This window comes from Mustela nivalis (genome assembly GCF_964662115.1).
Source record: "Mustela nivalis genome assembly, chromosome: 15".
Taxonomy (NCBI): Eukaryota; Metazoa; Chordata; class Mammalia; order Carnivora; family Mustelidae; genus Mustela; species Mustela nivalis.
This window is the reverse complement of record NC_139034.1, coordinates 20290029-20311281: the sequence shown is the minus strand read 5'-3', so window position 1 is coordinate 20311281 and position 21253 is coordinate 20290029. Positions and strand designations below refer to the sequence as shown.

The 21253-nt window shown below is 34.3% G+C and overlaps 1 protein-coding gene across 6 annotated transcripts in view; it reads right to left on the bottom strand.

Annotated features, from left to right (window-relative positions):
• NBEA (neurobeachin) overlaps positions 1–21253 on the bottom strand; it is a 667546-nt gene that overhangs the window by 209483 nt on the left and 436810 nt on the right. For all 6 annotated transcript variants that reach the window (XM_082700384.1, XM_082700385.1, XM_082700381.1 and 3 more), the window contains one exon: positions 17509–17633. In XM_082700384.1, coding sequence (XP_082556510.1) covers positions 17509–17633 — 125 coding nt within the window. The remainder of the gene's footprint in view (positions 1–17508; positions 17634–21253) is intronic.

Below are 21253 nucleotides of genomic sequence, written 5' to 3'. Positions count from 1 at the left end.
ATCAAATGATCAGATCATTTTTGAAAGTAGATAAGGATGAAGAAAACAAGAACGCGTCCACATCTGAAGAGGGCAGTGATTGTCGCTGCGAAGTTACAAACGGTGGAGTTAGGAATGACGGCCACACAAAATGGACTGCACAATAGCTATTTCCTTCACAGTCAGTGAAAGCAATAATGGTTTTCGGAACTGATAGCCTTATTTTGTTATATAAAATAGAAGGCCAAAAATCCAAAAACAAAGTCATAAAAATTGAAATATCGCCAAAGCTGACCTAGCATTAACATATCAGTCAGTGTAAAGGTTAGAAATTATAATGCATTTGAATTCCTCGTGGATTTGACTCCTTAACAGATATAATTCAATATTTATATTTCAATATTACATTTCAATATTTTAAGGAATAGCCACTTCAGCTACCACCTTTGGAGGTGGTGATGATTCTAAAATTATCTGAATAGCAAGTAAATTTATATATATAAATATATATGAATATATATATATGTACATATATATATATTTGTATTTCATATCACTTGAGGTTGGAATTCAGCCTGGAAGAGAATGTAATTTACTATATTCTAGCCATAGTATTAGTATATAGGCTTCAAGGAAGCAGCATTTCCTGGGAAAATACCTACACATGTCATAAGGTGTGGTGGATATATTCCTGAAAATGGGAGCCTAATAAATCACTCCTGCATGGTAGTGTTGTTATCACAGTTCTGGGGACTTATAAAGTGTCTGTGTACATACGCAATTGCTCTCCAAATCTTGCCATGACTTTGGCCAAAATGCCCTCCAGTTAACAATTAACAATACTTTTGGTCATTCTCCCAGGCCCAATATAGGACTTCTGACGGCCCATTACGGTCTGTGGTATCTGCTCAACCATTGTTTTGGAAGTACATTTAGTTGCCGTAACACTTGCATTGTAAAAGTGTTAGTCTCTTTCATTGCAACTTGCATGCTTCTTTTAGTTAGTGACGCAGAGCCAAGTCTGTTCACTAAAACATTAATAATAAGTTGGTTCAAAAGTAGCACATATAGGAGTAAAAAACACACGAGGAACACAGTCATGACACAAAGGCACCGTAGAATGTAACTGTCACAGAGGTACAGTCTGTCATCCTAGCTCTGACTGGAAAACAGCATTTAGAAAGCATGGCTAAAATATAGCATCACAGCATCAAGTAATACATTGTTAAATATATATTTTGATAAGTACTTCAGAAACAAACAGTATTATTACGACTCAATGCTACATGGCAGGTGAGGGGCATTAAATGGGTTATATGTACATTTTTCTCTCACTGGCCCTCAGATAATTCTTACTTCTGGAATAAAAGACTGAGGACTGATTACTGAATGCTCCAGAACCTTATCTTAATTTTATTTGGTTTCTTGATATTATAAAGCCAGTGAAACAGAAATCTTCCGGGGGTATGTATCCTTATAACTTGTTTGCTTCTTGGGTAGTAACTTAATTTAAGAAGCTCAGAGCTTGTATCATCTGAGAACAGAAGAGGCGAATCCAATCATTAACGACTGAGAAGCCTCTCCTGAAGTCCTTATAGCCATATTTCTATTAGACATCTGCAGCTGGATATTCGCAGCTCCACATGTCCCTAACTGAATGAATCATCTATTAGTTCCCCACCTGCCCCGATTCTGATCAACCCACTTAAGCCACGAACCTAGGGGTCATCCTGGTGACTGCCATGGCCTGGGCTCAGGCCACCATTGTTTTGGTCTGGAGGTCTTCCATAGCTCCATTATTTACACCATCCCGCACATTTTTGTCAGAGTGATTATTACAAAGCAAAAATAAGTGGAGGATATTTGCCTTCTGCATAATGTTTCCTCCCAATCAACAATACTCAATGCAAGGCTTATATGATAGGAGTCCCAATCTACACTCCTTAGCATGGCTGGGCCAGGCCTTTTATCCTCTCAATACCAGCTTTGCGTTATCTTTTCTCTATCATCAGCAATATGAACCATTTATAGCTCCTCAAACCTTCTTACCTGGGCTAATATTATTCCTTCTACATGGTGTATTCCTTCCTTTCTCCTTTTTGGGGCTCATTCCATTCGATCTTCCAAACTCACCTTTGCTGGGGGCCTTTCCTAGCCAACTGCTCTGTACTTTCACAGTTGACACAGAACTCTACCACACTGTACAGGTGTTATCTGTTATGTGCTTGTCTTCTCCACAGGGCTCCGGGCTCGTTTCTGCAAGCCTCAGTGTGGGGCACACAGCAGACTTGTAACAAACATAACCCAAACGGAGTTCAGCTCTACCCACTCTGTTTTCTTGTTTCTGATTTCTTAAGGTAAATTTGTGTGCCCCTTCCTTGATGATTTCATCACACCTTATAAATCCTATTACTGCAGTTATAGCAACAAGCTTCAGTCTTTGCTTCCTTAGTTTTTAGCACACTGCCTGGCACGGAGCGAGCCCTCATATCAGCTAAACAAATGAATAATCTGAGACATAGAAGTTACCTCTGGATATTTCTTAACCTGAAAATCCCAAGATTTTTCAGAAAGTCCTGGTGATTTGCCTCCAGTTTGAGGACCAATTGGAGAATTTATGTATTTACATGAAAGAGAACTTGGTTCTTTATATGAAATAATCAATAAAACTCCTTAAGTACGAGTCAGCCTGATGAAACAAATTTCCCCTTGTGGACAACCATGTTTAATCTGCTTTGTCATTAAGAAAAGGAATATACATTACTCTTGTGTTATTAAAATTAAAATCTACAAATAAAGTCAATGTAGTCAAAGAAAGGTGAGCTCTGAAATGTGTATTAAGCAGCTTTCACTTTTATCCTCTCTGGTTTTAAAACAGTAAAACAATTATGTCTTTAAGAGGCATATAGTAAGCTGATCCATACCGACACTGAACTCACCATCCCTGTTGAAGTGTTATCAGTCTGTAGCTCAGTAAACTTTCTGATTTTATGGTACTGCACGAAACATTTATCTAAATTAAAGTGTACAAGATCCAAAGGTGCATTTCAATCATAATATCTTCTATGAATTAGAGTTTCATTCATCAAAATTACAAGTAAAAAGAGGTAAGGTCTCAAAGGGCTGTCTCATTACAAGGCTTATAAACACTGTCCTTAGAAAGAATTGGTTTAACACCCAACAAATCAAAATCTGATTGGGAAGAGAATTTCCTTGAGATAATCTATCTTCACAAGACATGTTGGACTGAGTGCACTTCTTGGCCTCTTTAGCCATTCATCAAGAAATTAACAAGCGAATACTACAAACCACCAGATCTCCCTGTGATCTGAAATTGTGAATTATGTGAATTTGAAAAGGTGAATTATGTGTAAAAAGTTGGATAGTATAGGCATATATACTTATTTACTAAGAAGACATCAAAATGCCATAAATTAGGAAGGTTCAGAAGTAATAAAATACCACCAAATTATAGATTAATCCAAACCCAAAATTATTTTTACATTATTTTCCATATCGTGTGACAAATAACAAGTACAGAAAAACATTCTATACTCATAAGATTTCTTAGTAAATATATATGCTTGTAGTTCTGTGGGTAAAAACATTATCTAGTATAGAATAATGTATTAGACAAAACTAAATAAAGTTCTTCTTTCAATAAATTTATTTTAACAAATAGGATCCATAGAAACAAAGTGTATTTTAAAACCAAAGTAACAAGAGAACTAAAATGTTTCTAGGATTGTTATTATACTCTAATAATTACTCTATAATTATATTATTATTATATTGTAAATAAGTATGTTAAAATATAGAAATGACAAGTTGGAAACATTAACTTATCTTTTTTTCTTTTTAAAGATTTTATTTATTTATTTGACAGAGAGAAATCACAAGTAGACGGAGAGGCAGGCAGAGAGAGAGAGAGGGAAGCAGGCTCCCTGCTGAGCAGAGAGCCCGATGCGGGACTCGATCCCAGGACCCTGAGATCATGACCTGAGCCGAAGGCAGCGGCTTAACCCACTGAGCCACCCAGGTGCCCCAACGTTAACTTATCTTAATAATATTCAGAGAATATGTCTATCTGGAAAGTGGACAGTCAGGTGAAGAAGTTATTTTATTTGTTCTTATTTATTGACAAATATAGTTAATGTAAAGAAAAAGACTACATGGTAGTTTATCTGTTTAAGGAATTATTCTATACAAATTCTATACAGCTCTAAAACATCTATACTAATAAAGATGAAAAGTAATTTATAGGGGCGCCTGGGTGGCTCAGTGGGTTAAAGCCTCTGCCTTCGGCTCAGGTCATGATCCCAGAGTCCTGGGATCGAGCCCCACATTGGGCTCTCTGCTCAGCAGGGAGACTGCTTCCTCCTCTCTCTCTGCCTACTTGTGATCTCTGTCTGTCAAATAAATAAATAAATAATCATAAAAAAAAAAAAAGTAATTTATAGAGATAGGGAAACCGTAAATAATATATGTGTGGCTAATGCACACAGAGGAAAGATATAAGCCTGTAAATGCCAATTTTATTTTATTTTTAAAAAGATTTTATTTATTTATTTGACAGAGATCACAAGTAAGCAGAGAAGCAGGCAGAGAGAGAGGAGGAAACAGGCTCCCCGATCCCAATGTGGGGCTCGATCCCAGGACCCTGGGATCATGACCTGAGCCAAAGGCAGAGGCTTTAACCCACTGAGCCACCCAGGTGCCCCTAACATGCCAATTTTAGCAGAGCATCCGCTTCTTACCAGTTTTGCACTATTATTTATTTTGCATTAAGTATAGAAATATGGCTTTAATTTGTTTATTAAAATTTTAATTAAAAATATAAAAAATTATATAAAAATATGTATGTATGTGTCCATCTAATGTGAGTCTGTTGTGTAAGAATACATTTTCAATTTTATTTGATCTGTGCAATTAAATACATGGTCTATGACTCATGATCTGGCCCCTACTTCTTTAACCTCACTATTTTACCAGTTTGGTGCCTTCACATCTTATATTCCCCAAGAGCAGGATGCTTCTGTTCCCAAACATGCAGCACTTTTTCAAGCGTTTAAATCTGACCTATGTAATTTCTCTTACATGGAATTCTCTTACTTGCCTTGTCCTTCAAGATTCAGTGTAGCTAATTACTCCCTTTTCCGTATAAACTTTTATCTTACAAATAAGTCAAAATATATTATCATGATTTTTTGATATTTTTTCTGGAGTCTTTTATTTGGGTATTATCTTATTAAATATGTGTCAAATATCAAACAAAGTGGCAATCGATAATGTTGAATGAGCACGTGAAAACAGAAGCCTAATTCATATGGTCATCATTTTATATGCACACTACGTAAATTATTTCTCTTTATGTCCTTTATAGTCTTGTAAATGCTGGATATGAGCTTTGCAATTCTAACTTTATTTTCCTCCCTAACATCTATTAAGAACATATTTTTAAAAGATATTTAGACCAATCTCTGGACTTCTTTTTCTCAACCTGTGAAAGAGGAAGTAAGTATTTATCCACCAAACTCCCACAGGGTTACTGCAATGTTAAAATGAGACAATGGATACTAAAATACTTTGAAATGTGTGAAAAGCTTACTTATATAATAAGCTATCAAAACGATTGTTAAGATTTTGGTAAAATAGATAAGAAGAAATATTAGAGGAGTTTACTAAGTGTACAACTCAAAACTGAACAAGAATACAGCCAGTGCTTTACTGCTTATAATAATGTTTCTAACATTTATATGAAGGAGGAAAAAAGCAGGCTGATGTGAGGATTAAAAAACTCAAGATAACTCATGCATGTAAGGTCTCAGTACAGTGCCTAACAAACAACGAGTATTCAACAACTAATGCTTTCCTTTCCTTCAGTTGCGATTAATCTTTTTCCCTCTGCCATGCTGTCATTACTCTGTTTATATTCACTACAGTGAAATATGAGCCTTCATCTCCTCCACTGATGGTATGCTCCCTGAAGACAGGAAGTATAGCTTGTGGACAGGTCCCATGAAGTGTTTGTGAAATTAAATGGAGTGTAAACAGCTTACATTAAAAAACTGTTTCCTCCCAATAAACACAATATTCATTTAAAGATATTATTAAATAAAACTACACAAGCATCAGTATATTTGACATGTGTTTTTGATTTTCTATATCGGTATGTTAAGATATAAGAATTTTTAATATCTTAGATATCTGAAGGAAAAGAACAGCTTTCTCAACAAGGTTGTTATCAGAATTTGCTTTAGAGAATTATACATAGATAATGCATTTAATATATACTTTCCTTCTATCACTGGAAGAAAATGGGCAGAAGAGAAATTCAGTTTTATTTCAATTTTGTCTAAATGTAACATCAGGAACAATTCTAATGTTTCTAAACATCTGGAAGTCAGTTTCACAAATGACATTCTTTTGTGAAAGAAAAATTCTTTTCAATATATACAACTTCATGATATTTCTAGCTTGTAAAATCTGTTTTGACAAAATCTACCCCTATGTAAATAAGATAAAATGTTGCAATTCAATGTCAGTTATACTTCAATAATATAAAAAATGCTGCAATTCATTTTCAAACCTAAATGATTTCCTTTAGAAGTATTAATGACATGAATTTCTTGGGGTATTTTAAAATAAAGATTACTTTTTCCTCATTAAAGCTGAAATCAGAGCCACAAATACTTTTATAGAACAGTGCTTTTAGTAACTTTAAGAGATATTATTTAATTTTCACTAAAAAGAAAAGATTTTAAGATAAATGTAACTCTCAACTAATTACATTAGATATGGTGACATGTTATCATGCAATAATAGGTACGAATCAATCTACTGCTGAGAACTTTATAATGTCGAACATTTCAAAGAAGTTGAAAGAACATTTTTTACTATATTGAGAAAACTATGACTCAAAATATATTATTCTGACCTTAACAAGAAAGCATGTGTGTGTGATATATATCACACATACACACAACATACTTTACTATTTTAGTAAAAAGTAAATTTGTTTCATTGTCAATAATTTAAATTCAAAATTAAATTTTGTGTTTGCCTTTATACACAGACGTAGCATTTCTTTCCTCAATAAAACATAAATAATGCTGACATAAAAGGAGAGACCTACTAAAGACTAAGGACTAAAAGAAATCATGTTTTATATAGAACAGTATTCAAGAAACCCTCATACTTTGCAGTAGAAACATCCTAATGATAAAAGCCTGTTAGTGATACTGAATGAAACACTACTAATAGAATGACTAGAAATCTCAAGTATCTTTTTTTCTCTTTTATACCTAGTGCTGAGTCAGGAGACTCACTTCATCAACACAAAATCATTTTACGAAAGCAAGTATTTTCACAAATGAAATAGATGGTTTTTATTTGCTGTTTCAAATATACTTTAAGTAAAAATTTGAATGGTTATTGACCAGACTTAATAAACACAGAGAAGGAATCCAGACAGTTCTCAGCCACCAAATTCCTCCTTTCTTAGTTGTGGGTATTTTAATCTGAATACATTAGATTTAACTGTGGTTCTCACTTCATTTTTGCTGACTGAGAATGTATTTAATAACCGAACGAGGTATTATCCAAACTACCAAAAAACTAAAAACCCAAGATACCAGGCTTCAAATTTATAATGAACTTGATTCCAAAATAGTAATCCTTGCCTAAATAAATCATTGATGTTACTTATGGTTCATTTTAGCACATTCTTATAGCACATAAAATCAGAGTTTGTGTTTTTACCAATGAAGAACTTGCATAGACTTTTGTTTCAAACTAGACAAACACTATATCTGCAGGTATGCTTTTCTCAAAGAAAATATTCAGTGGAATAGTAAAATGCAGAATTAGCAGTATAGGCATTAATTAAGATAAAGTGTTCACAGAAATTATTCTAAGTGGTAAATTCTTATTCAGATTAGTTATGCTTGTAAATGATTTACTGGACTATAAGAAATAAAATAGGAAAATGGCTACCTAACATCAACAGTTATTGCTCAGTGGAAAAGGACATCAAGGACACTTGCAAGTAAAAGAATTGGATCAATATTAACGTGATTTTCATTTCATGCTTCCCCAACTCCAGTAAGCTGACAATATACTCTGATTATGTGAACTGCCTCAGAGTAACACAGAAAAGGTTATTAGAGCAAGAGGTGGAAATGGAATGCACTTTTTATATTGACAGGCCTGCTAATAGAGTATACTGATTTTCCAAGACATGCAATGCATTTTTACAATTTGGTTCTGACAGCAAAAATGGAATTTCATTTATTCCTAATTCAAAATATTCATATGTAAGCAATATTTCTTAGAGCAGACCAACAAAGGGAATATTCTCAAATAGCATTTTTGAACTGAAAAAATGCAATTAAAAAGGTGCAAGAAAATATTATTGAATTTAAGTGTACCACTATATAAGTATAAAATGCTAACTTAATAAACTTCTTAATGGAGTGAATGCAGAAAACTGCATTCTGTGCTTTTTAAAGGAAATTTGATAAATCATATTTTAAGAATATACATGATGATAAATGTGGAATCCCTGTGCATTTTAGACTGGATATTACTTGAGAGGCTTTTGATTAGCCATGAAGTTAGAATAATTTTTAAATATTTGAACTAGGCTTTTATTATATTCAAAATCACATGGCACACTTTACTTGTGGGAAAAAATGCTAAAACATATAGAAAACTTGGGGCAGTTTGGAAACCTCTAAATATCATACAAAGCAGAATGATGCATTATTCATCTTTGAATAATGGCTCCTATGTTAAAATGCGCTTAGAAAAAGAGTAGGATGAAATTAAGTCCATCGAAAAGAGCAAAATAAGCTGTGTTTACTTGGTTGTAGTGACTTTTATCCTTGTTCTGTACTTCTCTGGCATTTCTAGATTTTCTACAACGAGCATGTTTCTCTTCAGGAAGGAAAGAAGGAAGGAAGAAAAGAAGGAAGAAAGGAAGAAAAAAGAATTAAAGAACCTTTGCATGATGAGTCAGGAGGATTAGATGGTAGATGAGTAGTAGAATGGAAGAAAGTTCTGGCTCTCCTGGGAATGAAAGAAAAGATGATTCGGGCAACTTAAAGGAGGGCTGAGGGGGTGGGCACGCTTCCCCGGGCAGTGGGTGGTATCAACCTGGGGAATGATGCTTGTTTTTTCTTCAAAAAGCCTGTCACACACTTCCGTGGGCAAAATTTCCTTTAAAACCCTGGGAAATGGGAGTAGGAGGTATTTTGGCTAGATAAGTAACTGGCTCAGAGACATGGGGAAAAAAAAGTAATAAACAAAAATTTCTTTTTAGGTATTAAAAAAACTGGAATAGCTAAGAGGTCGGAGCTGATATTGGTTATTTAAAGCACTTTTAAAAACACCCAGAATATTTTAAAGTACATTTTTGTAAATGACACAGAAGTGCATTCTATAAATGACATTAAGTTCATCTGTAGTGATATGTCTTTATGGATTGTATATCTCTATAGGATACAAGAGTAAGCCAAAATTTAACAGGTAAAGTTTAAAGTGGGGAAATGCTCAATAACGCTCTTGCAGTTAAGAAAATTCCAAATGTACCAACAGGAACACACTGTACAGTAAGAGAAGGGTGTTGAGACTGAGTTTTTGTTCTCTCTGCCACTTACCAGTTAGCATGTCACCTAACTTCTCTGGTCTGTCATTTTCTGAAATAAAAACTCGTTAATGGCTCTACCTAGTGAGAAGTCCTTGTACAAAATGGTTTCTAACAGGTCTTTCAGCCTCATTTTGTACTATGTCCCCACACTGTCCTGTGTTCCATCACACACCACCATCTTGCACTCCCAGGACACATTATGTCATGTGGTGTGGTCCCTTGCTCCACATGGCCACCTTCTCACCTACTGGCTCAGGAAGATCTCTATTCACCCTTTCAAGTCCAGCTAAAATTTATTTCTTCAGTTAGGCAAACCCCTTCACTGAGCTCAGACAGCATTTTATACACATCAATAAAAAATATTTATCATAGTGTGCTGTAATTATCTCTAAATGCCAACTGTGTATACACTTAGTGAAAAATTAGTCTAAAAGGATATAAGTAAGATTATGAACAGTTCTATGCCACTCAGCAATAATATAATTTTGTCAGCTCTCTATCTTACACAGCCTTTGATGCTTTAAGTGGAAATAAAGTGCTGGCATAAGAAAAAAATTCAAAATTTGAAAACACCATATTTGTAGACCTCTTTCACAGGACTCCCATCCTTCAATGTTATTACTGAAAATGATGTAAAGATGTGGCTAAAATACCATATGTATACCTTGAAATTAATCAATTATCAATTAAATTGAAAAAGCAGCAGTGAAAAAAAAAAAAAAAAGAAACCCAGCAACTAAATGCACAAAATTGAATTAATGTGGATACTCTAAATGAAATAAATAGAAGATATCATTTCCTGTTTTCAAGTGGTTTATATTGCAGATTATGACACATCTAAAATCGGGTATTTTCTGAAATCGTTATGAAGTGGCTGAGCACAAAATGCAAAATATTGAGGCCATTTAAAGGAATACGTTAGGCTCTTTTATGCCTTCATGTCTTGGTAATTTCTTTAACTACTGCCATTCCTGGCTTACCTGATCTTCTCACAAGACAGTTCCTAAGTAGTTACTTGTGCAAAGTCTACTCCAACTCACCAGACTCAGAGTTAGTCACTCTCTCCACCTGTGCTACTTTATGAATGACTATGACTACCTCTGTCTATGATAACTATTTCTCCTCAGTAAACCAGGATTTTTTAACCTTGGGACTAGTGACATTTAGGGTTGAATTTGCGTTGTCATTGTTCTGTGGAAACTCTCCTGTGCATGACAGGATATTTTAGCAGCAGTCTCTGTTCAGTAGATGCCCGTAACACACGTGTACCTCCCCAACTGTTACAAAGCACCACACTACACTGTGTGCTCCTAGAAGGTAGAAACTGTCTCAAACTCTGAGGCCAGCATTTAGCACACGCTTAGCATGCAGAAGAAATTCAATAAATGCTCTTAAAGTAGTAAGGTTATTTGATTTTTTTCTGAATGTGTTTAAAGCCTACCATCTGAATCTTCAACACAAAACGGAGTTGTTAGAACATTTGTTTTTTGTGTTTTTTTAAGATTTTATTTATTTATTTGACAGGGAGATCACAAGTAGGCAGAGCAGCAGGCAGAGAGAGAGGGGGAAGCAGGCTTCTTGTTGAGCAGAGAGCCCAACTCGGGGCTCGATCCCAGGACCCTGAGATCATGACCTGAACTGAAGGCAGAGGCTTAACCCACTGAGCCATCCAGGTGCCCCATAACATTTGTTGATACAAAAATGCTATATAGTCTGTGAAGTGGATTTGATAAGAATATCTTACAACTTAGCAATTATATAATTTGTTTTAATTATTTTAAGAGACTATAAGAACCAAAGGGTAAAGGGGTGCCTGGTGGCTCAGTGGGTTCTGCATCTGGCTTAGGCTCAGGTCATGATCTCAGGGTCTCCTCTTAGTGGGGAGTCTGCTTCTCCCTCTCCCTCTGACTCTCCCCAGTCTTGCTTTCACTCACTCATGTGCTCTCTCAAACGAATAAAGAAAAAAATCTTAAAAAAAAGAAAAAAAGAATCAAAGGTTGAAGAGAATGCTATGATATTACAATATGACACTGGCACCAAAAAGAGCTGAAAGATGGTCCCCTACATTTCTTTTTCTCCCTCTCTTTTCGAAGAGTTTACATCATTCAATTTTCAGTGAATTATTTTAACCATAATCAGATCACCTAGTTCATTCCAAATATGGAGAGTCAATTAATAATACACCAATTAAAATGGAGTTATCGAGGAACAGTATGTTTGCTAGTGTTTCTACACAAGACGAACAATAGGCTATTAAGTAAAGAAATCAAATCGTATTTCTCAAATATGATAATAACTGTAAACTCTTAAAAAAGAAGTCAGATAATTAGCTTTTTTCTGAACAATTTTTATAGATGCATTAGAATTTTTTATTCTCAGTGCTTTCCTTATTTCTTCAAGTAGCACATTACAGTAGCCATGCATATACCGTCAAAACTAATTTAATTCCAGATTCATTACAGAGCTGTTTTTTATTCATCAAGGTCATATCTTGATGGCTTCACAAGCTTAGATAAATCAGGTGTTAAGGAGACACATCTCTGAGGAACCTAAGGATGTTCTCATTTGCAGTTCTCAGCATATCTTACTATTTATTGCCAAAGAAATGACTGATTAACTTTGTCATCTTTGCTTCATGTTTTTTTTTCTTCCAGCTGAAGCAGTCTGCCCTCTTCTGCAATGCCTGATCAGACCTATTTAAGATGATGTCTTTGATCACAGACATGGGGGAGTTTGCAATCTTAGGCTTTGATGAAACATTGTTCCACTATAATTTTATGGAAGGGAAACAGAGTTTTAAATGATAATCGACAGTCACAAAGACAACCAAACTTATTAGGATTCTGCACTATCCTTTGACAGCATCATCTTTAAGCAGCAAAAATGTACCAGAAGTTGACCACTTCAGGTTTTATTTAAACATATAAACAATATACAAAACCTCCCTTTTCAATCATTTCCTCATTAGCTAATTTGTCCCAAAGAAGAAAGTTAGAAGATGTATTTATGAGTTTGAAAATATGTTCTTTATGTTCTTCCTTATGGTCTGAAAATTCAGTCATCAATAAAATTTGCACTTATATGAAATTTTACCATTAGAAAATACCTAAATAATATACTGAATACATATAAAATTAGAACATTAAGCATCAGGAAAAAATCGCATGCCTCTAGGTTTTTATTAATCACATTCCAACACCAAGGTGGAAAGTATATCAAATCACACCAAATCTTTTGCACATGACAACCTCATAAATTATTCAACTCATTAGTATTACTAAGAAGCATGAAAAACTCCATCAGTATTAAAGATGTTTTCCAGCAGAAAAAGGTCAACCAAAAGTTTTAATAATGAACTTGAAGGGAAAGCTTTCCAAAGTCAATATGAAACAAAATTATTGTCCTTTTTGTCTTCTTGAAAATACAGCCAATTCTGATTATTTGCTCATATAAAAGAATGCCCTGTTAATATATTTTCTTTGTGACTACACATAAATTGTCTGAAAAGAATGTTCAAATTATGGCTAAATGTTCCTGCCCATCCCATGAAAGTTAACTAAAATTTAATGTAAATATCTGAATTTAGAGAAAAATCAAATTAAAAAATTTTTAAAGAAAATATTAAGTCTGCTAGTTCAGATTCAGTTCTCTTACATGAATCCAGGCTCACAGTGTGGAAACTGAGTATGCCAGGAACGAACAGAGAGACCTGACCAGTGTTCAAATCCCAGGGGCTGCTCTGATGGCCATGTAAGTACTCCCTATCGATGTAATTGAAGATTACCTCCTCAGCTTGTACAACTTGTTTAAAATTCTGAAAACTTTGATCACTGATTCAAACTCTTCTAGCCACAATGAAAGTTCCACTCATAATATTTCCTTCTGTTCCTAAAAGAATTTTTTTTGCCACAATGTAGAGGAATACAAATTTTTTTTGACCAGAGATTATAGCAGAGTTTCTGTGTATTTAATGCTCAACTTTCAAGTAAGAATGCATAGGGAAACTGAAATAGTGTCAATATTTAAAATAGAGGAAGGAACATATTGAATTTCAATTTGTCCTACAAGTCCTCTCAAAATGTGGAGGTTTGTACAAAAAATATACCTTTTCTATGTCTACACAAACCAAATCATTCAATCATTTGGGTGTTAGTCTACATACCACTAGACTCTAAGATACTTAAAACATATTTAAATGTTTAAAGGCAGGCAGAGTGGCCAGATGATGGGCAGAATTTTTTACTTTTATATGCATATTTTAGTAGTATGTGAATACAAAAGCTTTATTCAAAATACACAAAATATGTTTTCAATTAAGGTTTTCAACACTTATTTTTATTGGGTGAAGTGCTTTATAATAATTACTGATATTTGTTTCCTATTTCTTCTGAAGAAAGAACTTTATAAGTTAGGAGTCACATTAAGAGCTATCATATGATCTCCCTGATATGAGGAAGTGGTGATGCAACATGGGGGCTTAAGTGGGTAGGAGAAGAATCAATGAAACAAGATGGGATTGGGAGGGAGACAAATCATAAGTGACTCTTAATCTCACAAAACAAACTGAGGGTTGCTGGGGGGAGGGGGTTTGGGAGAAGGGGGTGGGATTATGGACATTGGGGAGGGTATGTGCTTTGGTGAGTGCTGTAAAGTGTGTAAACCTGGTGATTCACAGACCTGTACCCCTGGGGATAAAAAATATATGTTTATAAAAAATAAAAAAATTAATAAAAGAAAGTGAAACATCAAAAAAAAAAAGAGCTTGGAGGATGATTCAGTAATACATTTTTTCTCTTGGCAGTTTGTAATTCCTATTTCTTTTCTTCTTCTTAAAGATTTATTTAACTGAAAGAGAGAGAGAAGCAGAGAGGCAGAGGGAAAGAGAATTTCAAGCAGACTCCCCACTGAGAATGGAGCCCCATGTGGAGCTCATGACCCTGAGATCATGACCTGAGCTGAAATCAATAGATAGACGTGTAACTGAACCACACAGATGCCCCACCTCCTTCTATTTCTTTGAACAGATCACACCAGGGAGTACTCTCCCACTCACTCTTCAGAATCCTCCACATTTTACTCCCTACTGTCTACATGGTTCTAAAAGTCTGCTGATGTGAACTGTGATAAAGGCTGAAGGGGTATGCTCTTGAATTGTTTTGCAGGTAGAATTGTTTTAGTTCTCCTTTGTCTTCCATCACATGACCTTAATCCAGAAAAAGGATGTGATAATAACTTTGGCATGGGTACCATATAGCTTTCTTGGATGTTTTATGGCATACATGTGGTCTTTGTTCTAGATATGAATAAAATAAAAACATGCCCCTGTTTCCTTCTATCAAAGAACCCAACTCAGGAGAGATAGTAAGTTCTGAATACTGATGATGATGATTCAGTATTTAAAATTCATAAACTGCTACATATTTTAAAATACTCTCATACCACACACAGAGAATATTTAGTATCACCCAGAGCTTCCTTCAATTTTCAAATTTAGACTACTATTTTCAGTTTAGGTTCATTAACAATAGATACTATATTACCAAAACCTGACAACCAGATGTCTTAAAAGATTTTAAAATTTGTTTCTGATAGGCTTTAACAATGGTTTAAGAATAGAGATATTTTATAAATTAAAGCATCCACTTTTACAGTGAATCCCAATTTTTTTTCTAAGACACTCTTTAAAAGAACCTATAGAATGCTGAATGTAGTAAAATGTGGATCCTATATAATTAAACCTTTGGCAACTCATCATCACAAATAATATCAATTTAGCCTAACTCTATAAATTATCTCTAGAGTTTTCTATTTTCTTAAAACAGATTCTTTTTTTTTTTTTTAAGATTTTATTATTTATTTGACAGACAGAGGTCACAAGTAGACAGAGAGGCAGGCAGAGAGAGAGGAAGGGAAGCAGGCTTCGCTGCGGAGCAGAGAGCCCGACGTGGGGCTCGATCCCGGGACCCTGGGGTCATGACCTGAGCTGAAGGCAGAGGCTTTAACCCACTGAGCCACCCAGGCGCCCCTAGAGTTTTCTGTTTTCAAATGGGATGAATTCAAACAGGATGAGTTGGTGAAAAAGTCTAAGTTACTAGGTATATGCAATGAAGTTTAAATTATTTTAAGTTCATATTATAAAGCATGTCACTTGAAGTAGGTATTTCTAAAAATCTCTTTTGTAGAGCATAAAGATAATACCTCATTTTAAGCATAAATACAATACCTCAAGTTAACTGCTAAATGCTTTAAGTGCTAAAATCCCTTTGGTGATCTCTCTTGCTGATTAAAGAAATCCTCTATAGTACTGGTCTACTGTAAGGTTTTTTCCTAATTTTTTCTATTTTTTTCTAGTATATTCTTTCCATTAGTTACTTTTACTATATAAAGTTATGCTGTGATTTTTATCTTAGGCATAAGTTTCATATGAAATCCTCATGTGTTTATTTAATTATGTTTGACTCTTACTAAGTTATTATATCAATTCAGACTATTTGCACAACAAATTGTAAAAGCTTCATACATTTTCTTTTTAACAGGATTAAGTATTTTCTCTGTTTAATCCATCAAGAACATGAATAGTTATGAATGTTTATAATTACATAAATTTTAAAGCAGATGGCTCACTTATCACATTCAAGTAAATGAAAATTAACATAATAATAACAAAGTAATTGTAAGAATAAAAGTGGTTAATAACAAAAATGAATAAACAGTATTCATTAATGGTATTTTCTGAGTGTATAGAATTTATAAAATTTTGAGATAATAAATCACACTTAAACTTATTAGAGAACTTAAAAATGGGACAAAACCGTCCTATTTAGATTTCCAGGTAGACAGAAAATATTAATTTAATTTTAAAATGCAGTATTTTTATTAAAGTATAAAAATATTTTGGTATTTTCTATTTATTATGCCTTTTATTATTTATTTATTTATTTTTAAGGTTTTACTTATTTATTTGAGAGAGAGAAGATGAGGGGAGATGTCAGAGGGAGAAGCAGACTCCCTATTGAGTTGGAAGCCCCATGCGGGACTAGATCCTGGGACTCCAGGATCATGACCTGAGCTGAAGGCAGTTGCTTAACCAACTGGGCCACCCAGGCATCCCTGTTATACTTTTTTAAAGGACAAATTAGGGTTAGTTCTACTGTGTGATAATTGATATCTTTAAAGTGAGATGGTCTTTTTAAAATTTTATTTGCAACCCAATGGAGGACTGGGAACTTAAATGGACATATTGTAGCAGGATTTATTTTATTTATTTATTTATTTATTTATTTTAATTTTATTTTTTAGACTGAAAAGAATAGAATAATAATACAAAATGTTACATAATAAGATTATTAATAAGGCATTTATTTCAGTTAAATACACAAATATGTGCATATATATTCCTAAAAACACCACACATATGTGTATATATATTTCATATATATATATTAACATAGTATACATGAGTGTGTGTACACATATACAAATTATACATAAAAATATTTAAGTCTGAGTATGCGATCACAATTGTATATATTTTTTACACCTTGTGTCCAGGTCACCAAAGTTGAAAAGGCACTGAAAAAGAAATTCACTTTACTCTTGGTTTAGGCTATATGAGATGGATGGATGTTGGGTAATCATCAGTTATGCCGAGTCTTACATAGAGTTATATAAACTCTATTAAGAAGATGAAAGGTCTAAAATACATCACAGGCGAAAAACTGGGTTAAGCGTCACCTGCATGATGCCGAAGGATAAAGCAGAAGACAGTATTTTTGACTTACAACCTAGAGAATTTTAAGTGCTAGGAAGAAATGAATTATCAACCACAAAGAGTCATGTCATATCCAGAATATTTTTGTGTAAGAGGCATTGGTACTGACCATACTCTACTGCAGCTTTGAGAAGGGCTTCAGCGTGAGTGGAGCCAAATGCATTTCGAACAAACCGTCTCCTTCGGCGAAGATCATCTTCCCAGTAATCCAAACGCCAGAAATCATGCAGTTGGCTAGGAATGAGGAAATAAACAGTCATCACTATTAATAACAATGTAAAATGGGAAATACATTTTTTACACAACATTAAAGCTTTATTTCCTTGGTCTCAATGGAAAATTAAGATGATTTTGGAGATCTTTATCTTTTACATTTGTGTTTACATACGTTTCCTGTACAAATGACCAAAACTTAAAATAGTAACATTCTCGTATTTTAAGCATTGTAACACTCAGTTATGCTTTCTCTACAATGTTCTTCCATCTACTGAAAACATTAATCATGGGGAGTTTAGTAACAAATGCAGCATCAAATTACAAGTATTAATGGCACAGTTTTCATTCTTTTACACTGTTTTTAACAAGGCTTGTAAATCACAGGATAGACCTCACTACAAATAGTTTGCAATTTAATGACCATGGTTTCTTAGTAGACTGAATTAAGAACCATAAAATATTGCCCAGTTGGATTTGGTGGAACAATGATTAAAATAATGTGCTGAAATATTCATTGAAGTAATTCCCTGCTGCCCACAGCAACCTGAGAAAAGTGCAATTTTATCCATTATTAATAATACTGAATTAGAGCTGCAAAAAATTCCAGTATGTGGTAATTGTCTTGGTAAATTATTATCCTAACACTAACAGAGTCCTTGGATGATTTTACCGCTTTCAGCTAATATAAACCATTAACAATCATAGCCTTCATTGGGTAACATTGCCTAAACCATGTTACGCTCTAAACCAATATTAAAAATCCAAGAGATAGTTCAGAAGATACTGAAATCTGTTCATTGTATATCAATGGAATGTTTCATGATATAATTTTTGTTTTCAACTTAATTTCAATAAACACTGGTGATAAATGCCACTGTTTGAGAAGTCTGTTTTTCTCTATTTACAGTATTTGGAGTACCATACTAAAGAGATAATATTCTAATTTTCCTGAGCAGCACTATTCATAAAAACACATAAAATGCTTTCATAAAAGATTTGATTTCATTTTTATTTTGCCATTTATTGTAAAAAATACTACATTTGATTAAAGCTGTAACTATGTATGTTTTGCTCTTCATTGTTTCTCTAGTGCAAAGACAGAACATACTGTTTTTTATACAATGTTTTTAATAAATATTCAATGAGATAATTATACCAATTTGGTACTTTGGAGATATACAGACATGTACAGTCACTGAGAATAATAATTTACTTTTGAAAAACATTTTGGATTATATAACTATATAATTTTCTTTTCCACTACTTAATTATAAAATAACGTAACAAGGTAAGGGCTATACAAAACGAATATTAAAATTATAAGGTTTGACGTATATTTGAATATACTTGTTTTTCTATACATTGTAATTATAATAACTGTATTTTTCTGTAAGAAATAAGGGTTATAAGTGCCTCTGTCACTAATTTAAAATAGGACAATTTCTGGGACAGGGGGGTGGCTCAGTTGGTTAAGTGTCCGACTCTTGATTTCAGCTCAGGTCATAATCTCAGGGTTGTGAGATCAAGTCCTGCACTGGACTTCATGCTGGGCATGGAGCCTGCTTAAGATTCTCTCTTTCCCTCTCCCTCTGCCTCTACCCCTGCTTCCACTGTGTTCTCTCTTTTTCTAAATAAATAAATAAAATGAAATAAAATAGGACCATTTCTATCCTTAAAAATAAAACCAATCCTAGTGGTTTAAGGAAGACCCTGCTAAATCTTGCCATAAAGATTTTTCTTAAGATTATGTCAAAGTTAAGTTCTGAACTCAGCAGGAGAGACAGATCTAATGTTATCTCAAATTTCTAATTATACACATACTTTTCTATATACCTCCTATTAAGTGAGAAAATTTGGACACTGTATGTAAAACAAATATACCAAGATTCTGAAAGGTAGAAAGCAGAAGACAGACTGGCTAACAACCCCAGGGCCTAAGAAACAACACCCGTGGTCATCTTTTTGCGTAATATATCCTAGACTTTGAAGCAAAGAGGCTAATAACCCAGGCAGATTAATGGGAGTAGACCAAAACAAACAAACAAATAAATAAATAAATAAATAAATAAAATGCCCCCAACAAAAACCTGGTTTCTCTAGCCAAAGAACCAAGAAAGGTACAGCCCAACAAGACAGAAAACTTTTAGACAACTATTGTACTCCAGCCAAACACCAAAGAGAAACTGTGGACCCGCTTACTCACACCAAAAAGTATTAGTGGGAAGCCTACATCTGAACCCTAACCAAGGTGAAATCCTAACATCCTCACCAGGTGGTATCAGAGAAGGTCATACCGGGAACCAGGACTTTATGTCTGTTGACTGGTAACAAGGCATTGCACCCTCATGAGGTCAGTGGGAGACCATGGGGAAGGCCTGGAATCCACCCCTCTCCCCTGCCCCAGCTAGACGGTAATGAGGTGTCCTCCCTCCCACTGTGGTGCTATCAGTGGGGGCCTAGTAGAGAGTTAGGACTTTCACCATTGATCAGCACAAATGAGGCAACCCCTACTAGTGGACACCACACAGGAGGTGGGAACTCCCACCCTTGCCAAGCAGTAATGAGGAGTTGCTCACTCTCTGGATGTCAGCAGAGTTCAAGTGGGGAAACTAGATTTCTACCTCCACCCGGCAGTAAAAATGCAGTGCTTCCCCATTTCTCCTAATGGAGTGATGTCAGGGAAAGTCAACTAAAATAGGAGGTTTTAATAAGATACAAAATATCTCAGAAAAGAATAAGAAAATATCCTGCTTCAATCCAAAGTTACCTGTCACACCAAGAACATGGAAGATCTGAAACAAAATGTAAAAAGTCACCCATAGATGCTAACGCTGAGATGACAGGGATGTTAGAATTTTCTGGCAAGGGTTCTAAACTATGTGTGATTTTAAAAATGCTTCACTGAACATTAGGAACATGTTTGGAGCAAATAAAAAAATAGCAAGCCACAGGAAAGAAACTGAAAGTCTCACTTAGCAAAAAATTAGAAGATGTAAAAAAGCATCAAATATTTTGGAACTGACAAATATAATAACCAAAATGAAAAGTTCAGTGGATGGGCTCAACAAAATGGAAGGGACAGATGAAAAAACTAGTTTAACGGCAGATAGAACAATAGATACTGCCCAATCTGCATAACAGAGCAAATGGACTGAAAAAAAAAAAGAACAAAGCCTCAGGGATCTAACATATTTGAGTCACTGGAGTTCTGGAAGGAGAGAGGAAAGAAAGCAGGGATGAAACAGTCCCTAAAAAATAATAGCTGAATATTTCCTAAATCCAGTCCAAAAGCATAATGTATAGATTTAAAGAAACTGACTAAACTCCATATATAATAAATCTGAAGAAATGTATGTCAAGACACATCATGATTAAACATCTGAAAAGAAAGGATAAAGAAAAAAAAATCTACAAAACAGCCAGAGAAAAATGACACCTCATCTACAGATATAAAACACTTAGAATGACAGCATATTTTACATCAAAAGCTATGGTGGCCAGAAGAAATAGCCAAGTATTTTTTATGTGCTGAAAAAAAGAGCTGTCAATTCAGTTTCCTGCAACCAGTGAAATTATCCTTCAGGAATAAAAAATAAAGAACTTTCAGATGAAGGAAAATGAAGTATTTGTTGCCATCA